The 20,679-nt window shown below is 50.8% G+C and overlaps 6 protein-coding genes across 6 annotated transcripts; 3 read left to right on the top strand and 3 right to left on the bottom strand.

Moving 5' to 3' along the window:
- Positions 1 to 8: 8 nt before the first annotated feature.
- Positions 9 to 4,075, bottom strand: HO133_004980 (uncharacterized protein; the record flags this gene model as incomplete). Its single annotated transcript, XM_037295892.1, has 5 exons — positions 9 to 253; positions 375 to 2,662; positions 2,716 to 3,710; positions 3,763 to 3,789; positions 3,845 to 4,075. The coding sequence occupies 5 exons, from the start codon at positions 4,073 to 4,075 to the stop codon at positions 9 to 11; spliced, it is 3,786 nt and encodes a 1,261-aa protein (XP_037148590.1).
- A 245-nt stretch (positions 4,076 to 4,320) lies between these two features.
- HO133_004979 (uncharacterized protein) lies at positions 4,321 to 5,756 on the top strand (the record flags this gene model as incomplete). The annotated part of the gene is made up of 2 exons (XM_037295891.1): positions 4,321 to 4,713; positions 4,770 to 5,756. The coding sequence occupies 2 exons, from the start codon at positions 4,321 to 4,323 to the stop codon at positions 5,754 to 5,756; spliced, it is 1,380 nt and encodes a 459-aa protein (XP_037148589.1).
- Positions 5,757 to 6,411: 655 nt separating this feature from the next.
- Positions 6,412 to 9,964, bottom strand: HO133_004978 (uncharacterized protein; the record flags this gene model as incomplete). The annotated part of the gene is made up of 3 exons (XM_037295890.1): positions 6,412 to 9,129; positions 9,285 to 9,438; positions 9,525 to 9,964. The coding sequence occupies 3 exons, from the start codon at positions 9,962 to 9,964 to the stop codon at positions 6,412 to 6,414; spliced, it is 3,312 nt and encodes a 1,103-aa protein (XP_037148588.1).
- Positions 9,965 to 10,571: 607 nt separating this feature from the next.
- Positions 10,572 to 11,000, top strand: HO133_004977 (uncharacterized protein; the record flags this gene model as incomplete). The annotated part of the gene is made up of 1 exon (XM_037295889.1): positions 10,572 to 11,000. One exon carries the CDS (start codon positions 10,572 to 10,574, stop codon positions 10,998 to 11,000), a length of 429 nt encoding a protein of 142 aa, XP_037148587.1.
- Positions 11,001 to 13,964: 2,964 nt separating this feature from the next.
- Positions 13,965 to 15,480, top strand: HO133_004976 (uncharacterized protein; the record flags this gene model as incomplete). Its single annotated transcript, XM_037295888.1, has 3 exons — positions 13,965 to 14,204; positions 14,269 to 14,644; positions 14,696 to 15,480. The coding sequence occupies 3 exons, from the start codon at positions 13,965 to 13,967 to the stop codon at positions 15,478 to 15,480; spliced, it is 1,401 nt and encodes a 466-aa protein (XP_037148586.1).
- A 945-nt stretch (positions 15,481 to 16,425) lies between these two features.
- Positions 16,426 to 20,318, bottom strand: HO133_004975 (uncharacterized protein; the record flags this gene model as incomplete). Its single annotated transcript, XM_037295887.1, has 2 exons — positions 16,426 to 20,244; positions 20,298 to 20,318. 2 exons carry the CDS (start codon positions 20,316 to 20,318, stop codon positions 16,426 to 16,428), a joined length of 3,840 nt encoding a protein of 1,279 aa, XP_037148585.1.
- Between the last annotated feature and the right edge of the window lie 361 nt (positions 20,319 to 20,679).

Here is a 20,679-nt window from a genome sequence, read left to right as displayed (position 1 = left end):
GAACACCTTCAGCCCACTCCATCATCCATATGATGCTCCGCCACCGGACAGCCTTCCCCAACCACCGTCCGCAATAACGCAGCGTGATCTACCTTCGGCCCTATACTCCTGTCATAGCCACCTTCGTCTTCGGAGTCAAGGGTGCCGAAGGTGGAGAGCACGTCTGGGAGTTCGGCGTCGGATTTCTCGTATTTGAGCAGGCAGGGGAGATGGAAGATGTGGGTGCAGGGGAAGGCGATTAGGATGTCTTTGTCTGTGGGGACGAAAGGCGTTAGTGAGACCTCGTGGCACGTAGTTTGATAGTAACGGGGAAGGTTTGAATATTCGAAGGCAAGTGTGGCCGCATAGGAGTCGAAATATGAAAGACAACTTACCGTGCTCAGTGATCATTTCTCCACACCCGACACAGTAGCCCGGCCGGATCTTCTTTGGTGGGTTCTTTGGTTTCTTGCTGTCAAGATGATCGGAAGACTCGTCATGGTGAGGTTTCGCAACATCAAAGCGCACGCCCATCCTCTGTCCTCTTCCTCGCTGCTGCATAGCGGCGTTGACTTCTCCCCGCAGAACTCTGGCTACACCTTCGCTGATACTTTCTTGTACCTCGTACTCCCTCAGCATCCTGCCCAAGCCTTCTCTCAGACCTTCAATCTCCAAGCCTAGAGGTATGCGCTTGACGAGCTTGAGTGGGTCAATGCTGGTGCCGACTTCTTCAAGTAGGCCACGGATGAAGCGAGGTTTATTCATGCTGTAGTCGAGGAGGTCGTCCCAGAGACTAGCATCATTCTGTTCTTTGGCGAAGGATATGGCTTGGGATACATCGTTTAGGGATTCGATGATCAAACGCAAAGCTTTGGTGGTACGTCCTTCTTTGGATAAGAGGTAGACAAGCTCGGGTATGTATTTGCGCTCTTCACACATTTTGGAGGCGAGCGCTAGATCGTACGACTGAGAGGACTTGAGAAATTCCATTAGGAGCGGGCGGTCGTATTCAGCGAAAAGGTGGACCGCGGTGTCGGCGTGATCGGAGACGAGGGTTTTGCCTTCGATGGCGAGTAGGCGCTCTTCTGTTGCTGCTTTGGGGATAGCGGTCTCCTGGGCATCTTGGGCAGTATCCCCAGTCCAGAGAGCGCGGAAGTAGAAGAAGAGGTAGGGATTCGGCATGCCGTAGCGCTTTTCGAGTTGCTGAATAACGGTCTCGGGTTGCACGATGCCATGATGGGCTTCAGCGACGAGGAGGCGGATAGGTTCGAGCGTTGCGATGGAGAGGTAAGAGAGTGGGGCGGATCTCTGTTGAGATTTGCTGACACGGAGAAGGATGAAGCCCGGAATGTCCTCCGAGACTGCCGAGACTAAGTGGTATTCAGCTATGAGAGACATGGTTGCATCTGCGTCTTGAAGGCGGATGTGGCAGGACAAAGCTTTCCTGGTTTGGCCGTTGGCGAGGTAGAGCTTTGCGAGACCGTCCATGAGGATACGCCAGTCTCGCCCTGTTTCACCGTCTTCACTAGAATCCTCGCGGACGTCGCCTGCTTTGAGCTTGCTTTCGATGGCTTCGATCATTACCCCAGCATCGAACAAATCCGGAGGCCATCTTTCGAGCAGCTCTCTGAGGCGTAGTCGATCCGTCTGGACATAGTGGCCCAGCATGAGCTCATAGACGAGGGAAGGTAGTGGAGGCCGAAGTTGTGCAGTCGGTATGTATGGGGTGATCTCTTCGTATTTGTTGGCTTGGGCAAAAACCCACACCCAATGCTCCCAGCTGGATGAGGTGTTCAGAACCTGGCCACAAATCCGCGCGGCTCTACTCCAGTCTTCTTTCGATATCAGCTGCTGCACCCATTGATCGCCAATGCGGCGCTTCTCTTTTTCAGCTTGCGAGTTAGGATTGCGCAGGCCTGAGAGAGTAGTCTGAGAGCTGTCATCCGCAAAGAATTCGACGAGGCTGCCTTGCGCTTTGGTTGGTGTGCTTGAAGGGCTGTCTGAAGCTTTGTCAGACTGGCCATGGACTGCTTCTGGACTCCGATCTAGCAAGTTCCAAGCGTCTTCATACAAGCCATGACAATCAAGCCATGAGAGATGATCGGAGAGTGAGGGCTTTGTCGCAATGACACAGTCGTAAGGACTATGTATGAAGATTTTCATCCCATGTGCCAAAGTAGCTGGGTTGGGCATCTCGCTAATTTGGGCCGAAGTAAGACTGGCCTTGGTATCTGCATCGCTAGCAGCCTTAACACTTGATCCTGGACTGCCACCGCTACGAACGCTTACAGAGCTGCTGAAGAGTCGAGCTGGATACATGGTAGCATCCCAGATACCACCTCCAATGGCTTCGATGCCGCCACCGATAGCTTCGAATGCACCCCTTTGTGTCGCGGCCTTGCTAGAAAAGCGCATTGCGGGAAGAACACCCAGATGATAATCAGTTGCTGACAGGCTTTCAAAACGGCTCATGTTCAGCGTGTCAGCCACGCTGACTTCCTCTTTGGTTGTGATGTCGATGATCCTCATCTCAGGTTGGAGCGCAGTTTTGCGCCGATGCCTTCCCGGTTTCGTGTCTGTGGGATTAGAAGAGACATCCTCTTCTGGTGTGATATATGCAAGTACAAGAAGCAAATTTGGGGTATATAGCGAAATTCCAGATATTATACAGTCAATTCGTAAACTAGTACACATTAGCTTGGGGCTTGGAGGTCTTCTAGCCAGTCATACTCATACATTGTGACAACCTCCGCTCGTCCTATCTTGCGTTCACCAACATCTCTTCCAACGCCGGCCCCTCCAGGGTGCACGTTAATGATCCATATGGTGCCGGACCATCCTACTACCAGCTTCTCAATACGTCTGCTTTTCTGCGGTGCCTTTAGACGCTCAAGATCTGGCGGGTCCCGAGACTTCTCCAGAGAGCCATTGGATGGAGAATATCCGTCATCAGACTCAAGGCCCGCTTCATCTATCCACTCGACATGTGCTTTCCAAATGCCTGCCATTTCATCCCAGCCCGGGCGATTTGGGTGGTCAGTATGGCTGATCCTTTTCCACGCGAATTCACTTTCTCCAGTCTCGAGATGCAAGTTCGAACGCATGATCTTGATACCTTGTTCGTTGACCCATACGATGTGTTTTCCAGATAGGGACCATTTGATGGTGCTTATAGCTCCCTCTCCAGAATGCAGGACCTGATCTCTCCCGGTGTTGGCTCCTAGGCCTATTACGCCAAGCCAACCTGAAGCTGAGGCTGCGGCACTGCCGGTAGTCGTCGAAGTAGAACTAGTCCCCGACCGTCCTCCCACTGTCAACACCAGATTGCCAGCCATGCCGCCGGATAGGTAAGATCGATCAGCTCTGTAGTCAGGAGACAGGGACACGGTCTGAACTGGGCGGCCAAAGTTCCGTAACTGAACATCCTTGGAATCAGTCAATGATGCAACACACACGTTTCCATCTATGGAAGAAGACGCGATGTATATCATATTCGAAGGCGTGAGTGGGACAGGCTGTTGCTGCGGGGTCCTTGAGGAGGGCGAATCATGGTTTACTTTTGGCGTTGAAGGCCTAGGAGACCCTCTATGCTCAGAAGCGACCCTGTTCACGGCGTCTAATTTTGTAGCTGCCAATGGTGGAGGGAACGGAGATATGGAGAGGCCGGAGACAGATGCTGTGTGGGCGTGGTAGACCCGTATGGCCTTCAGCGAGGGCACAGACAGCACATGCTATTGGATCCAGTCAGCAGGGGTAAATAATTCTAGTCAAGTCAGAGCTCACTATGTTCCCATTGTGCGTGCCTATGATCTAGGGCGCCGTTAGTCTTCTTTCCGAGCCCGAAAAATCGCAGCGGCCGACTCACCATCTTGTCGCCTGTAACCAGAAAGGCGCTTGTAGCATCGCCATTCCGGTATACTGGCTTCAGGTGTTGCGTCAAGGGTGCGTACTTCAGACGTGGTTCTTCATCCTCCTCTTCCTCGGAAGCTTCCCCCTCTTCCCCGTTCTCGGGCTCGGGCTTGCCATTGCTGACAAGAGTTGACTCCTCTTCATCAACGCTTTCGTCCTGATCAGCCTCTCCGGCCTCCGAAGCCATAGGGAAAGAATGCACAGGGTAAATTTAAGAAGCACAGCAGAGTTGCGGAGAGTACTCCCTCCGCTAGACCTAGCCCTAACCGCTAGGCCTCTTCCAGACTGAGTCTCAATGTGTACTTTGGTGTAACAAGGTCCTCTCCCACTCGCTCTCCATGCCATTCTTCCATGAGGAGATCCCAGGTAATGTGGCTGCCTAGCAATGGGTTTTCCGATGTCTGCCCAATGTAGTACCCTCCCAAGCAAGCAATGCCATCGAATCTGAACTGCCTGTGTCTTCGGCTTCCACGCATCTTCACTCCCTACCAGCGCCGGCCTTTCAGCTCTCTACCAATCATCCAGAGTCCTGCTCTCCGACTGAGAAGCTCCTCCTTTCATTCTACCGGTGGTCTGCGTTCGCGAAAGCGGAATGAGCGAAATGACTACTTCTCAACAAGCGCCCCGTTCTTCCTACAGCAAGACGCGAAGCTGGAGAAAGCTCCTGCGAAGATAGAAGAATCTCCTGGAAACAACAAGCGAAAGACTACAAGATCCCAGGCAGCAAAGAACTCTCTGCGGAGAGTCGCAGTTGAGGCTCAACGGTCTAGAGATGGGAAAGGGTCAAAGAAGACGCCGGCCGTTGCCCATCAGGCAACTTCTAAGGTTGGACATTACCCAGGACTCTTCGCCCACTGTTACTGATTGTTTGCAACACCTAGACCGTGACTGCGATCTGCGCTGCTGAAGAATACGACGTCGCTGAAGTAGCTCGCATACTTCAGGGCTTGGGCAACATCTTGGATCCCTACAAAACGGAGCTGTATCCGCAGGTGGTACATGTAGCATTGCCGGTCCACGCAGATCCTTCGAACCCAGAAGAGACGAGTGTTGGCGATGTCTTTGTGTTTCCATCTGGCACTGTAGTTGCATGGGCCATTCCGGAGAGCGTACTTACGCCATTGGTGTCGAAAACGCTTCTCCCAGCTGCCAAATACCCACTTCTTCAGCTCGAGGAGGAGGATCTTGACTACTCTGAAGACCCAAGCAGAGAACACAGCAGTATCAAAGGCGATAGAATCAACCTGGGCACCAAATCAAAGTTTGCTCAGGCCGCAGAAAACGAGACTGAAGCATCGCTAGCTGCAGATACCGACGGGTTCCAGGTCCACAGTCGAAACCTTGACACGGTGCTTACAAAGATAGCCTTCTCATCTGGTTTAGCTCGTTCAACGAAGCTGGCCGTACTCGAGACTCTTCTAAGAGATTATCAAGAGTCCACTAGGACTATTCCCTCCCAACTTTCCCGCGGAGGCCGCATGCCTTTTACGCGACGTTTCATATCGACAAAGACAGGCCAGCTCCTCAGCATCCGGGCCCAACTGAATCTCTACTCCGAGTTGACGGACTCCCTGCCCGACCTCTTCTGGGACAGCCGCCACGAATTGAGACTCGAAGGCTACTACGACGAGGTTGGAAGAGCACTGGATACCAACATCCGCATCAAAACCTTGAACGAGAAGATGGACTACGCACAGGAAATAGCTAGCGTGCTGCGGCAGCATTTGAGCGAGGCACATGGTGTCCGGCTGGAATGGATTATCATCTTGCTAATTGCGGTTGAAGTTATCTTTGCGTTACAAAGAGAGTTCAAGGAGTGGCACGAGGGCCGTACTCTGGAGGATCAGGAGCGTATGGCCGCTGAATGAGGTAGCGACCGATGGCACAAAAAGGCGTTGAATGGTGAGGTGCAATATAGGGCGTTTGAAACTTAAAAGATACCCAGCTCTTTAGTCTTGGTACACTCGACATTTCCGTCATTTAGCTTGCCACATCTGCTTACCCTCTTCTTGACTACTCATTTGACCCCTTACATGCGGAAGTCGCTCACAACTCATCATTTACTGCTGTCAATTTTTACCCTTGAGAAATTTATGCTAAACGAAATCGAAGTATTCCCAATCATCAAGCAAGATCGGGTAGATCAACGTGCATGAACCGCAATATATGGTCAGTGTTTGAATTGAATAGATCGGTATTGCAAGAAATCGTAGCTATCATCATCATTCATGTTCTCATAAACTACCATACTGGAAGAAATCCGCCAGAGCAACATCTCCCAATGGGAAAATGTAACGCCGTGTAATACAGCATACTGCCGAACGAAAATCCACCACGACGTCCAAACAAGCCGCTCTTGGAAAGCAGTCAGCACCGCTGACCTGGCCGCTAGCGTGATTGTATCGCATTGTCCTCCATGTAGCGTTCCGACCCGACAAGTGAAGCACGTTGACGTTACCACCTCTGCAGAAAATTCTGCATCTTTAGATCCTCTGCTTAGTCGTCTTGCTTCGGCCGCTGCATTCACTCCTCTTCTTGGGAGAAATCTGCGGAGTCTGAAGGCCCTTCTGCTTCGAAGGTGTCGGAATCTGAAGCATCGATGCTTGATCCGTCGGAGATGCTCTCGATGTCTTCGCTGCTTTCGTGTTCTTGTGACTGTTCTTCCGAGAGGCTTCCCTCTTCAAACTCTTCCTCAAGGGGCGCTTGTTGGTAGAGCTGTTCCATGTCGAGCTTCTGGACCAGTTCCATAACTTGGCGCTCAATTATTTTACAGCGCATCAAAATATCTCCGGGGGATGCTTTTAGACGCTGGTTCAAGACCTCCCAAAACTGGCTCAGTTGTTGCTTTGACAATTTTGAGTCAACCCGGCGTCTATCCTTTCCCTGACCAACCCTCAAGAACAATTCGGTGCACTCTGAGTACCAGGATGCGCCGGAGGCAATAAGTGCGTCCTCGAACTCGGAGAACTCGGAGCTGGTGGCGAAATACTGCTGTAGAACCGATGGTGCTGAGAGATGCAGCCACATCGAAAATTCCGTTATTTCAAGAGGCGATGAACTCATCGAACGAGACACTTCTCTATTACCGAAAATCCAGATGAACTTGGAGCTGATCATTTCATTGACATTGGCGCCGCTCCCAAGAAATGCCCGTGAAGCTTTTACCCATCCTGCGTCTACCCAGGAATTATCCTGCCACCATGTTCTATGCATTATTAGTAGAAAGGAGCCCCACATGCTACGGCTTGAAGTTCTCATATTGGGATCAGCACCTCGCTTCAAGAGTGCCGATATAAGCTTTAAGTGCCCGCGCAAATGAAGAGGAACAGGGCAACCCAAACCGTCAACAACACAGCCGAGTAAATAGTCCTCAGTGCTAGGGTGCGGCCATCCAGATCGCAAGTCAAGGGTATGCGCAACATGATTATGAAGTCCATGCCAAGCTGCAAAGCTGAGGAAGTCGACCGGGTAAGGGGCCGGAACAACGTCGTTTCTGCGACCACTAGTTTGTGAGGATTTCGATCTGGACAGCGGCCGTGTTCGGTCCAAATCCCACGAGGAATGATAAATTTCAGGAAATTCCCACACTCTACACCAATGAAGATTCGTTGGCTGGCTTAGAGATCGTCGGCATAATATTGTTATGCTGCGATCTAGAAGTTCCATTAGGGCCGTTTGCGCGACTCCTGTATTGTCTTCGGCAATGGAAGCATTATCCATGATCTGGTCAATGAGACTTCGAACTACGCCATCGTCCGTTGACAAGGGAAAGACTATAAGCTCAGCAAGTGAAGCCTTGACGTTTAATACTTGAGGATGTGGATTGACTGAGGTATTCGCTTCCAGGAAACTTTTCCCTTCCTCATTGTCTTCGAAGAAGTCCAAGGCGGTTCGATGAAGAAAGTTGACCCGAGTGTGTAGATGGTAGAATTTGGTCTTTATAATATCGCCACGTTGCTCAAGAGGTGTTTTTCGGTCTTTCACTGACTTCAAGAAGCGTTCAGTCACCATCTTTTGCCACTCGTGACCATCCTTGAATTCGCGTACTTCCAAGAATCCTTTACATGTCGTCGCAACCCGCTCCCCTATGAACTCACAGTGATTGCGTACATCACCAATGGATATATCTGGAGAGAACACAAGGATATCATCTATTCGTTTGTGTACTGCAAGTGCAATCTCAAAGAGTGACAAGGATTCATCGTTGCAAAGAACTAGTTGAAGGTATTGTGCTACTTCCTTCCGATAGCAACTGTCGATTCTCTGAAGCATGTGGACATAAAGTTTCTCGATTTCTTTTGGTAGAAGTTGGAGTCTCTCTCGCAATTGCTCGGCATCGTCGCCATTCTTGATACCCTCAATCTGGTCTCTCACTGCCAGATTGACCCACAGAAACACGCCTTCTGCTTTGTAGACGATCGTATCTACGGTATCCTTGAGCCCGAATGAGGAACATGCGACCTGCGAGGCCTTCAGGGGCGCTCGGCCGAGCTTGTCTGATACATATCTTCGAATGTCTGGCTCAGTCAGATCTTGTAGCTCCAGCATCGCCGAGGATCCATATTCATCTCTAAACGATTGGTGAGGTCGACTGGACAGGCAGATCTTGACGCCCGGGTACTGCCGAAATCCTCTAATTAGCTCCAATAGACTGTCCTGATTATCGCTAAGCTCATCTAAGCCATCGATGAATATGCAGAGACAATGTAAATTTAGTCCGGCGCATAGCAATTGATGCAGCGTTGCACGAAGCCGTCGTTCCGTCCAGGTTGGGAGTTGTTGTGTGATATGCTGAGAGACATCTGGGGATTGTTCAAGCACTGGCATCAAATTGGGAACATGTTCCAAAATCTGATATATGAGCGACCTCAGTAACCCTCTTGAACTCTTTTGCAGTTCGGTGCCGGCATTCCAGAAGAAGAAAGATGGAACGAGAATTGCATTATTCCCCGACCAAATCTTCAAGGCTGTCTCGGTCCGAGAATCCTGACATATGAAACTCATCAGTGTTGATTTGCCGGACCCTGCTTTGCCACAAATCCAGTAAATGCCGTTCCCGCTTTCAAGCCAATCGACAAAATCGTGCCAAAGGTAGGCTTCGAGGCCAGGCTTGTCGAAGATCCACTCAAAAGTCTGCCGATGGGCTTCTGCGATCTCTTCTTGGCGAGCATGAATATCAGGGAAGTAGAGGCTCTCGATGAATCGCTTGTAGAAGTCGTTGGCGGCTGTTTGGTTGCAATGCTGCAGCAAGAGTTCAAAATTAGCGCCTTTTAATCGAGGCGCAGGTCTGAGTTGCGAGACAGATTTGAGCCTTGAATGAACTTTGTATGCCCAGGACATGTTTGACGGCTTAGAGTGTTTACTAGCAAAGGGAGCAGTTCCCTGAATTTGCGTACCTTCTCGAATTCTTCACTAACATGTTGCTTGTTTGATGCATTTTCAACTTGAACCAAGCCCTTCAAATCATCAAACGTGTTCTGATCTCTGGCGACACCTATGATGAGGTTTTGGAGTTTGCGATCGAGGTCCCTGAAGCCGTCGCTCTGCTCTCTAGAAATCAGGTGGACATGTTGTCTGTAATGGTTCCATCACCCATCAGTTTTCCAGGATTTATACGGATTTGCGATCATACGAACCTCAAATTGATCAAGATCCGTGTGTCTAGCGTCCTGCGATACTGTTCCAGCCTTCTCTGAATGTCTTCAATAGTGCTCTTCTTCCGGAATGCCTTTACGGCCTTGCGGACAACATCCCGCTTCCTGTGCAGACCCTGGATACTGAGCTTCTGGAGTTCATCTATTAACTCGGTTGCAGTCCCAGAACATTGCTGAGCCAGCTTTAGAAGGTCCTGGTCATCGTAGTATAACTGTGGCATGGGTCCAGGACTCGGAATAGCGCTGGCTAACTTCAAGTCGGTAGACAGTTCCGTAAGGTGTTTGGCCATGGACTCGATCTCTTTGTTTTCAGACAAGGCTCCATCTTTGTATATTTCTCGGCATTTTACCACGATCTTCGTACTAAAATCGACCACCTGGATTACGCCGCAGGCAAGACTAAAGGCGGAGAGGGGATCCATGGTGATATGTGGTATATATATTGATTGAATTGGCCGAAATAGACCACGAAAAACTGGTTAATGAGACTGAGGTTGAGGAGAGGAGGGGCATGCACATTGTCGTCGTCTCGTCGATAAAGGTGCATGACGCCTTCCCATTACCGTTAGATACCTGGATCATGCATCTCAGCCTTGTCTTGAAGGGCCTATGGGAGGTGAGTCCCACCGAGAGTATAGCCGCGGAAACGGTGTTGAAAGCCAGGGCGAAGCTGAAGCTGTAGTGCAAGATGGGTGTAGCCTTCAGGCGGGCAGAAGGAGGAGCCAGCAGTCGGCAATGGCCATGGCGCTGACGCTGAGACTTTGTGCCATACGGAATCGGAGAGGCGGGTCCTCCATTCTTGCCGGTCAAAGAAGTAAAGGAGATCCAGCGGGTTGACCATGGGCATGGATCGAATGTCCATGTCATTGCCTACGCGGGAACTAAAAGTCTCGGACCCCGCAGGGAGCTCAGAGTCCGCTGTCTCGTTCAACCACAGACATCGACAAGGCAATTTATAGGGCAACGTTCGGGGTCCCAATGAGGTCGCTCTGATTCTACAGTCCTCGCATATCATCCGTCGACATCGAAATGCCTAACCCATGGATCCTCCGCCTTGCCATCCTCTTCGCCCTCTACGCCACCTTCCTATCAGTCTACATCCTCGTATCTCCTCTTCCTGCGATTCACCTATTTGGTCTAGAACCATACTATTCGACGCCAAAGTCGCCATCCTCTCTTGTTCCCTTCATCACTATCTTCGGCGGTCGTAACTTTGCTCTCGGGCTAGCGATGCTGGCGCTCTACTGGCAGGGCATGTATAGGGCAATGGGCACGATTATGATATGCTGCACGGTATCTGGCGCTGTGGACACGGTTGTGATGAGCTTGTGGGGCATGGCAGGGAAGGCCATGGGGCATGGCGTTGGGTGCGTACTCCTCGGGTTGACAGGCTGGGGTCTGCTGGAATCGGAGAACGCAGGGGGTAGAGAAAAGAGGTCTGCAGACGCTGTGGAATAGGAATACGGGCCGCCATCGCTCCAGACATGATGCTTGTATGAGGGAGTATCCCTTGGACTGCGAATGAAACTCGTAACGATAAGTATAATTGGTTGTAGCAACAGAGAAGGACCACACTATTCTGTGGGCGCTTCGGCGTTTAGCAAGCGCCTTCTCCGTCAACCTCCCTTTGCACAAGTAGAGGTTTCAGTTAAAGCCTCCCTCTTGATCTTTGATATGACATGCACCGTCCTGAATTTAGCCTATATCAACGAGGGAGGAAGATGCAAGACTTCCAATGTACGGGGAAATGAGAAGGCGGTATCTAAGGTATAGTTCAGCACGTCGCAAAGCAAGCATTTGCACTTCTCTCCAAAGAGCTTCATGAGGTGTCATATACCGCAATCAAAGACAACGCCGCCCTCTCAGCCACGTACAGATTCCCAGAACGCATCGTCACTAGACCATCAACATGCGGAAACCAAATTGAGATTCCCCTCAGTCCGGCCCATATTTGATGTACTATTCCATCATCTGCCGAGAATAAGATCTTAGATGTTTCTTCCTTCCCATCGTCTGTGACTACATAAAGGATGTCAAAATTCCTAGAAGGCGTGAGCTTTGCGAGCGCTCGCACTTTGCTCTGACGGCTCATCATCTCGCTCCCCATTTCGTACACAGTGTAGCTCGAAAGCAGCGGTGGCACGAGGAACAGATTTTGAATCAAGTCGCTTGGCTCTGTCGAGGTTGTCATGACTTTGTGTATAGGATTTTGAGTCTGGTACCCTTGGGTAAAGATTATTGGAACATCGAGCTATTGTTGAGAAGGACGGAGATTTGGCAACGTGCAAAGGCGGTGGGCATGCCCGTCAAGTGCAGACTTTGCGAATACGGAAGCGCTGCACAACGAATAAGCTGCATGGAAGCAACGGTGCCAACTGATCAAGGCGAAGGTGCTTCTCTGCCCCCTATAAGCCCAATGCCTCTGGCAGTGCTGGCTGCGAGACATTGACCAATTGCAACATGTTCAGAGTCTGAGATAATGACCTGAATATAGTCAAATACCCTGAACCATGCCGTGATGTGACAATTGAAGGCGCCCTGATAAGGTTGGCAGAAACGTGATTCGCAATTCAGGAGACTCGCCGTAAGCCCCTCAATCCGTCTCTCAGCAGAGACAATACGAAGTTCCAGAATTGGGAGACACGAATGTATGAAGCGATAATTGGAGCAGCTGAGACTGCGGGTCTGGACAGTTGTGAGTTGTGCCTGTACTTGCTGTGAATCTTTTGCCCGCGTGATTTGATGAATGCCACTTTGCCCACTACCGTGCCACCCTGTCCCAATTGATTTTGGTGCGTCGATGCTTCTACTGGAGATTCAATGTCGTTTGCGTGGGTTGTGTGTGTGAACGTCTACAAAATAAAGTTGTGGAGTTATATTTTGTTTTAAGACCTTTTTTCGCATACAAGCCCTGATGGCTGAGTTGGTTAAGATACCGAATCACCACAATCAAGTAGCTTAAGCGAAAAATGGCTGCTTCAACTTCAAAAGTTTACAAGCCTACTTTCCTGTTTCACATCAACAGTGGACCCCATTGATTCGGGGGCGACTGTTGTGTGAGAATCGTTTTGCCTTTTTTCCTCCCTGTCAAAATTGAGAGGGGATAAGGTAAGCTAGCTTCTCTAAGCAGTGAAGGTTTCGAGTTCGAATCTGGGTTGTTGAGGGATTACTTGGGTTTGCTTTTTTTCTATTCTTTGGCTTTTTGGGGGAATTTCTACGCCTTACTTAATTTGTGGAAGAATCATGCTCATATTTGGACGCATTCTACTTGTAAACGCGGAAAGTTGTGGTAGGACTTGAACTCCAGTATGAATCTGCACGAGGACCTCCGGACAGCGCAGCCAGATTTCCCAGCCGCTGAAACACATTGCCACGCCTTTCTGACTACATAGACTTTATCTACACTATCTGTGAATTTGAATAGCGATGTTTGTATGCACAACTGGATGGAGTTTCTCACAGTCACTCGACTTTTGGTAAATCAGACCGTGACTTGCTGGTAACCTCACACTTGGTACGCTCTAACTTCACCTCAAGCCAAGACTCACGACCACAGTGCTTTTATCTACTTACATGCTTATATGATACAAATAAACGAAGTTGTTATAGCTACCATTCCAAGCTGACTTGAAGGTGGCCGTCAGCTCTCTCACCATCGAAAATGGCTTGACCGAAGGTCACTGCCTGTTGAGAGAGCAAGGCCGAATCCCCAGTAACGGAAACACTGATGAAGATCAGAGCAACTACCTTGTCGTCTACGCTTGGCCGAGAACCAGCCTTTGCACTTCGATTCAAACCTCTAGATCTTTGCCTGTCGCACATCTAGGGCAGTCTACTGCGATCTATCGCGTACCATACCTAGAGAGAATGGGTTCCTGGCTTGATTTGCCCTGAGTCTACTGACAACTCTGCAGGCTTGGCGCCGCTTTGATTGTTTAAAGGACTACAGCTGCGCTGATCATACACTGAACCCTCCTGACTTCGATTACTGCCAGCAGACGGCACTTGAAAACAAGACACTCCCTATCATGTATTTTCGCTGTCCGTCTAATAGGTTGCGTAGTTCACTGCAGACAATAGCGAACTTTGTAGACAATAAGCCGGCCACGCTGCAGGATGGGCAGTTCTGGTTACTATTGAGGAATTCCTTGATCAACACAAATCTCAATCGAAGCCCGGATGACTATTCCGGCCCAGCCATCTATTTTGTAAATCATCAGCAACTTGCTCCCTCACTACACCTTCTTCCATCACCACACTCTTGCTACTTTGCTACACCATCTATTCTCTACACAACCACTACAGCTGAGGTACCTCGCTCTACATTGCATACCATAGCCACACAACATTCTTCTGCATAGCTACCATAGCTTAGAAATACACCGTCTACATACCCTTACCCCTTACATCGTTACTGTCAGAATGATCGTGAGTACTTCCGCATCTCAGTCCAACGCGGTGATCGCAGACCGCGCAGCTGCTAAGACGCGTTGCCAGGGTCTCCCTACTTTGTACGTCGGCTTCGCCGAAAGCCATGTCGAGCTGTATGTGAAGAAGGGCAAGCCCGAGAAGATTTCGCGCGAAAAGGTCGAGCTCCAGCTGCTCAACGAGATCGAAAAGGCCACATTTCCCATCGAGTACAAGATGAGCTGGTACCAAGCAGTAAGTCTTTACCTCACCTCTTCACCACAACAGGACGCGTTTTCTTGCTTACGAATCTACCCAGGTGCTCGCCTCTCCAAGATTCGACGCCTACTGGCTGGGTGTCTCTATGCGTCACGAGTTGCCCGAGTCATGCACGGCGCGCTTTGCTCCCGACCAAACTCTTGTCGAGTTTGAAGCTCCTACCGACGATGAATTCGGAGAAACCCTCGAGGACAATGATGAAGAAGAGATTCACCATGATGTCACTGCAGCCAAAGCTATCTCTCCAACAAGCGTCCCCCAAACACCAGCCCTTACCACCGATCACGGATCTCGACCATCCACTGCCGACTCCGACGATAGCTCTCAATCATCTAGCTCTGATTGGGATGTCGGGATCGACGCAGCAGCTATTCCACGCATCAAGCGCACTATTCCGAAGTGCAATCGATGTACCCGTAAGACCCTTTTATTCCTGTGACCTTTTCTTAGCTAATGACTTGCTTCAGAAAAGGGACACGATACTCGTTACTGCCCTGAGAATACGCCTGACCCAGATATCGAGTGGGAGTCAGACGCCAGCTCCCAAGTTGCAGGAGGACACGAAGCCAAGGAGTACGCCAAGCGCGTTAGCGCTGGTCTCCCAAGGGGTCCCAAAACTGTCAAAGATCCTGTCCACGGATCGCACGAGCTCGATGCAACTCCTCGCGCTCAATTGGGTGACGGAGATGGCCTAGCTCGCGAAGAAGGAGATGATGGCTCGTACGAGGAGTTGCCGTCGAAGGAGAAAGGAAAGGGCAAAGCCACAGCAACACCCACTGTCAAGGGTGCATCAAAGCCTACGGGAGTCACGAAGAACAAGGCAACGCCTAAGAAGAAGGAGCAGACACCAGCCCAGCTCAAGACAGCTGCAGCCAAGACACGTGAACCCCCCAAGCCCAAAGCGACCAAGACAGCATCGGCTACACCTATCCAAGCATCGACCACACCAGCGCCCGCATCCATCGGCAACAACAAGGAAGCTGAGGCCGCAACTGTGCCTAGCGAGCGAGACAAGAAGCTAGCGCAGATCCAAGCAAGCATGGCCCCGGCTCAAGAGGCAGGAATCAAGCGAATGTTGGAGCTATATCCCGAGGACGAAGACGACCCGGACTCCCCAGCAACCAAGAAAGCGAAGACTGGCGGTGCTGCGAGTGCGAACGGAGCACGCAAGAAGGCGACTCCCAAGAAGAGCAACAAGAAGAAGGGTCCCGAGGAGTGGGACGGAATCCCGAGGGGATCCGGGGAGTACTAATCACGTGCGGCGTGAGGCGGAGGTTGTGGGGAGGATGATCAGGGTATGCTACCTATTTCCTTCCTGCGTTCCTTCCTCTTCAAAGAGGATTGCTGACCCGACGAACCAGCAGTGCGATGTACTTTTACGCCAGCATACACGGACGGCCCAGCCGTTTTTTTTTTTTTTTTTTTTTTTTCAACAACGGTCACGATACTCTTCTTCAACAACTCCACTCCCAGTCACCACGACTCATAACAGCACGACCAACCCAAACGCATTAATGATTCCCCCCGTCTCCAACGCCTTCGACCCCGACCTTCCCCTTCCTCCCTCCCTTCCGTGCTCCCTTCCCAAGGCACCGTCCATCCCCCTAGCAGCCTTTTTCACCAAAGGCTGCTCGGCAGGCTCTGGACCGATCCATCCCGTCGACTCTTCGAGCTATGTTCACCCCATAGCCGGAGTCGGTAGGCCACTGGATCGATTTCCACACTCTTTCCCCTGACCGCGGCGTTACGGACAAGGACGTAATCGCTGCGGTGCGGAGGCTCTGGAATGTGTACGTTACAAACCGAGGGAAAGGAAAGGGAAGGGAAGGGAAGGGAAGGGAAGGGAAGGAGGCCGTTGGAGAGTACATAGATACCAAAAAGCCAAAAAAAAATATGAAAAATATAAAAACAAAAAACAAAAACTGTCCTAGATCGCTGTGGTGTATTTTGCATAGATGGATCGATATCGATCGATCAATCAGCAGGAGTTAGGGAGTCAATTTTTCCGGAGCAGCTTTCTTCATTGTGTACGCTGAAGCACAGTGGAGCGAAGTCAAGTGCGAGAGGAGGGAGAGTTCATGTACCAAAACACCATGAAAACGGTATGCCTGCATTGTACATTCATCAATTTTCCCACATGTACAACCCTTCTATGCAAAGACGACGCCAACTCTACGCTATACGACCCCTAGATCGATCACAGCGTCCGTTTCTCGGACATAGTTTCGTAGCTCTGCACCTGATCCCCCAGCTTGAACTCCGTCCAGTTTTCAAAGCCCATACCACATTCACTACCCTTGCGCATCTCCGTGACGTCTTTCTTCACGTTCTTGAGGGAAGAAAGCGTGCCTTGCGTTGAGTTAGCACAGAAGTCGTGAGACAGGGGTCCATGAAGTAGCGTACCATCGTAAATAACCTCCTTCCCCCTCAGCACCCTGATTTTATTGTTTCTCCCAACCACACCATTTCTAACTTTACACCCAGCAAACGGCATTGTAACTCTCCCCTTTGTATTGATGTCAAACACCTGCGCAATCTCAGCCTCGCCCAAGACCTTCTGAGTAACGATGGCCGGTAGCATTTCGCTAAGCTTCGCTTTCACGTCATCGACGAGCCTGTAAATGATTCTCTGGTCTAGGATCTTGACTTTTTTAGCTTCTGCCATGCGCTGTATACTCCCATCGACGGTTGTATTGAAGGAGATGATGCTGCCTTTTGCGACGGCAGCGTGATCGACATCGAACTCGGTCACAGGCCCGACGCCAGTGCGGAGAATGTGAGGGCGCACTTCGCTGTTGCCGAGAGCGGAGACGGCATCGGCGACAGCTTCGACAGAACCAGAGACGTCGGCTTTGATGATGAAGAAGACTTCTTGGAACGATGGCGTTGAAGGAGTGCTTTGCCCTTCTGTGGGGGTGGCAGCATCAGGATCTGTTTTAGCAAGTTCGGCGGCTCTCTCCAATTCTTCCCGCTTTTCTTGCTCGAGACGGCGAGCTTCGTTCACTGCGGCCATGTCGGTAGCCATTCGGGTCCGTTCGTAAGCTTCAAGGCGATAATCGATCACGGCTTTAGCTCCTTGTTCGTCAGGTGCTTGGAGTACTTCATCGCCCGCGGCAGGTTGCTCGCGCCAGCCATCAATTTCAACGGGTGTGCCAGGCCCTGCAGACTTGAGCATAACGCCCGCTTCGTTTCGTAGACTCCGAACTCTAGCCCAGGAGGTGCCGGCGACAATGATATCGCCTGGTCTGAGGGTACCACGTCTGACAAGCACAGTAGCAACACGGCCAGCTTTTTTAGTAGTAGCTTCGAGTACCCAACCTTCAGCCTGACCATCAGTCTCAGAGCGCATGTCAAGAATGTCTGCAAGGGCAACAGCGGCATCTTCTAGCTCTTCCATGCCTTGACCGGTCTTGCCACTGACGCAGACGACTTGGGTGTCTCCTCCGTAGTCTTCAATCTCAACACCATATCTAGCCAGATCTTGCTTGACTCGCTCAACGTTGGAATCTTCTTTGTCAATTTTGTTGACCGCTACGATCATTGGAACTTTGGCCGTTTGAGCGTGTCTGATGGCTTCGATGGTTTGAGGCTTTACACTGTCGTCCGCGGCGACAACCAAAATGACGATGTCTGTAACATTCGCACCTCGCTGACGCATGCTGAGGAATGCTTCATGACCTGGTGTATCCAAGAATGTGACAAGCCGTCCGCCAGGCATGGGCACGGAGAAGGCACCAATGTGTTGAGTGATCCCACCATGCTCGGATGCTGCTACTGATGACTTTCGGAGGTAGTCTAGAAGCGTGGTCTTCCCATGATCCACATGTCCCATAATGGTGACCACAGGAGGTCGAGGAGGCAACACTGACGTGTCCTCCGCAGGCGGTCTAGGAAGCAGATCTTGATTCTCAGCTTGCTCGACTATCGGCTCGAAATTGAACTCGGCTGCTACAAGTCCAGCAGTCTCTGCATCAAGGATGTGGTCGTTATTGGTCTCCTCAAAGCCAAGAGCTTTCATCTTGTGAATGAAGTCGTCGACCCTGACCTTCAAGATGCCAGCAAGGTTGGAAACGCTGATGAATTCGGGTAGGTAGATGGGCGTCGCTGGGGCTGTCGCCTTCTGTGTAGCCCTGGCTTTCTTTCGTTGCTCTTTGCGTTGCATTCGTCGGGCCGCATGATCTTCATCATCTTCATCCGCATCGTCGTAGGTCGAAACCACCTTCTTACTCTTTCGCAGTTTATTACGGTCACCACCTCTAACATGAGGCATAGATGTGCTTTCGTACAATGAGTGCCTTGCAATACCTCGTCCCCGCGGTTCATGTCTAGTACGCCTTTCTCTCTCTAATGCAGAAAACTCGGGTTTTCTCGCATTCTGCTCGCGCGCGAGCTCAAAGGACGATGGTTGAGACGGTCCATCAGCTTGACCAAGATGACCGCGTTCAGAAGACTCTTCAAGGGGAGGCTGGCTCCCTGCCGAGGGGGGTTCCCATCGCTTCCAACCGCCTGTGAGCTTTGCTACTTTTGATCGATCTTCCGAGAGTCTACCCGCAACCTCCTGACCAGACCTCTTGTCTGTGATGCCTTGCACTCCATTCACTTGCGGTTTCGTTGCCGATTGAGCTCGCCAGTTTACCAAATGGCTCCCAGTCGTCGACGTGTCGGGCGCATCGGCCGTAGTGGGTTTAACATGCTGCGCTTCAGATCCATGAGTCTCAAGAGACCAATGGGAATATTTCATGGCTTCGGATGTAGCAGTCTCATATTGGCCCCCAAGACCGACAAATTCGCCACCTTTCGTCTTCTCCATGCGCTCCATTTTTTCTCGTTCGATTGCACTTGCCCTGGCAATTGCTCGGGCGTCTGCGGAGCGCTCTTGGGTGGGAGATTGCTCTGGCGGCGAATGCCCGGGAGAGGCATCATATCCTGCTCGTCTTACATGTTTCCAATGCTTGACGTGGTCCGTTGGCCCTTGCGCAGTGGTAGAAGCAATTGGGGTCTGGCAACTATAGCAAAAGTGATACTTTGGAGGATTGGTTTTCCCACACTCTTGACATTGCCAATTTGGCATAAAAGGCTTCACAGTCTGACAAGTAGGGCACTTTCGGTCCCTCTCAGGATTGTGTTGTGCACAGGAAGGACAGTACCAATCTCCCTGCCGAAATTTCGGCTTTGCTGTGGACTGGGAGATATGGTAATTAAGCTGGGCATCGCGGGTTTGACGATATCCAAGTAACCCCTCATTATTTGTGTTCTCCTGCGTACCCTGTCGTTGGGTACCAGAGGTCTGAATTGGGAAAGTACGCGCAGTCTCCTCCAAAGGGGCATCTCTTCTCGCTTGTAACTCCTGTCTCGACGGGTATCCTGGGACAGAAGATGTATGCGGTGAATGACTGATCCGATGGACAGGGAGACGAGGCTTAGGAGCAGCTTCTCTCTGGAAGCTTTGTCGCAAGGCCTGCTCTTCCGAGGTCAATTCTGTTGTAATCCCACTTTTGGCCCAACCACCAAATCTCGGCTTTCGTGGCGTGTGCGATTCGGGTGGTGGTGGTGTTTGTAGCGAATATTCCCTACCTACATGTTGAAGGACACGAGACCCTTGCGTAGTTTCGTTCTCTTCCACTTGTGGTGGTGCTTGTAGCGTACGTCCCCTAGCTGTATGTCTACGGATACGAGGCTCTTGCGTAGTTTCTTTCTCTTCAAGTTGTGGTGGTTCTCTTGTAAGATTATTTTGCAGTGCATTCCTCAATGCCTTCTCTTCTGGTGTCAAGTCGCTTGGTGCTGCCGGTCTAGTCCTGGCCCAACCGCCACCGAAAGGTCGTGGTGGCTGGCTCCTTCTGGCTAAGTCCGAGTCTTGAATTCCATCCTCTTCTTTCTGTGCTACCGCATTGGCAGGCGGCCTTTGGAAGGCACGAGTAGAGCTAACAAATCGACGTTGAGATCTCCTGAGAGCATGGACTGATGCAAACTGTATGCGTGTGAGGCAGAAGATGCAGACATCGTTGGTGACTGGAATCTAAACACCATTAGCACTGGGAAAGGTATATACGCGCGCAGCAGTCGAAATACCTTCAAGGCTTGACTTCTCATCCTGTGGCAATTGCGGAAAAGTCCTGCTCGAGAAGAGCGCGAGAGGTAAGAAAACTGTTAAGGATCGGCGAACAGGGATGATCTTCTCCGAGACCAACTCAACTAGGAAGGTCTAGGGCTAGGGCTGGGAAATCTTACTTTTGGCTGCTCAGAACAAAGTAAATTCCTCTCCAATCCTTGCCCATCCATCACCACAAAGCTTCATAGGCCAGCGACATTATAATGAGTGAGGTACATCGTCTCCACGAGGCTAATTCTGCGCAACAGAGCTCAAGCTCTGCCTTCCCGTTGCTGGCCCTGAAACTAGGGTGGTACTACGAGTAACGGGAGCTACCAGCAAAAAAGTCATCCCTAACTGAAA

This window comes from Letharia lupina (genome assembly GCF_014066315.1).
Source record: "Letharia lupina isolate WasteWater1 chromosome Unknown contig_20, whole genome shotgun sequence".
NCBI classification, from domain to species: Eukaryota; Fungi; Ascomycota; class Lecanoromycetes; order Lecanorales; family Parmeliaceae; genus Letharia; species Letharia lupina.
This window is presented reverse-complemented; position numbering and strand designations above follow the sequence as displayed.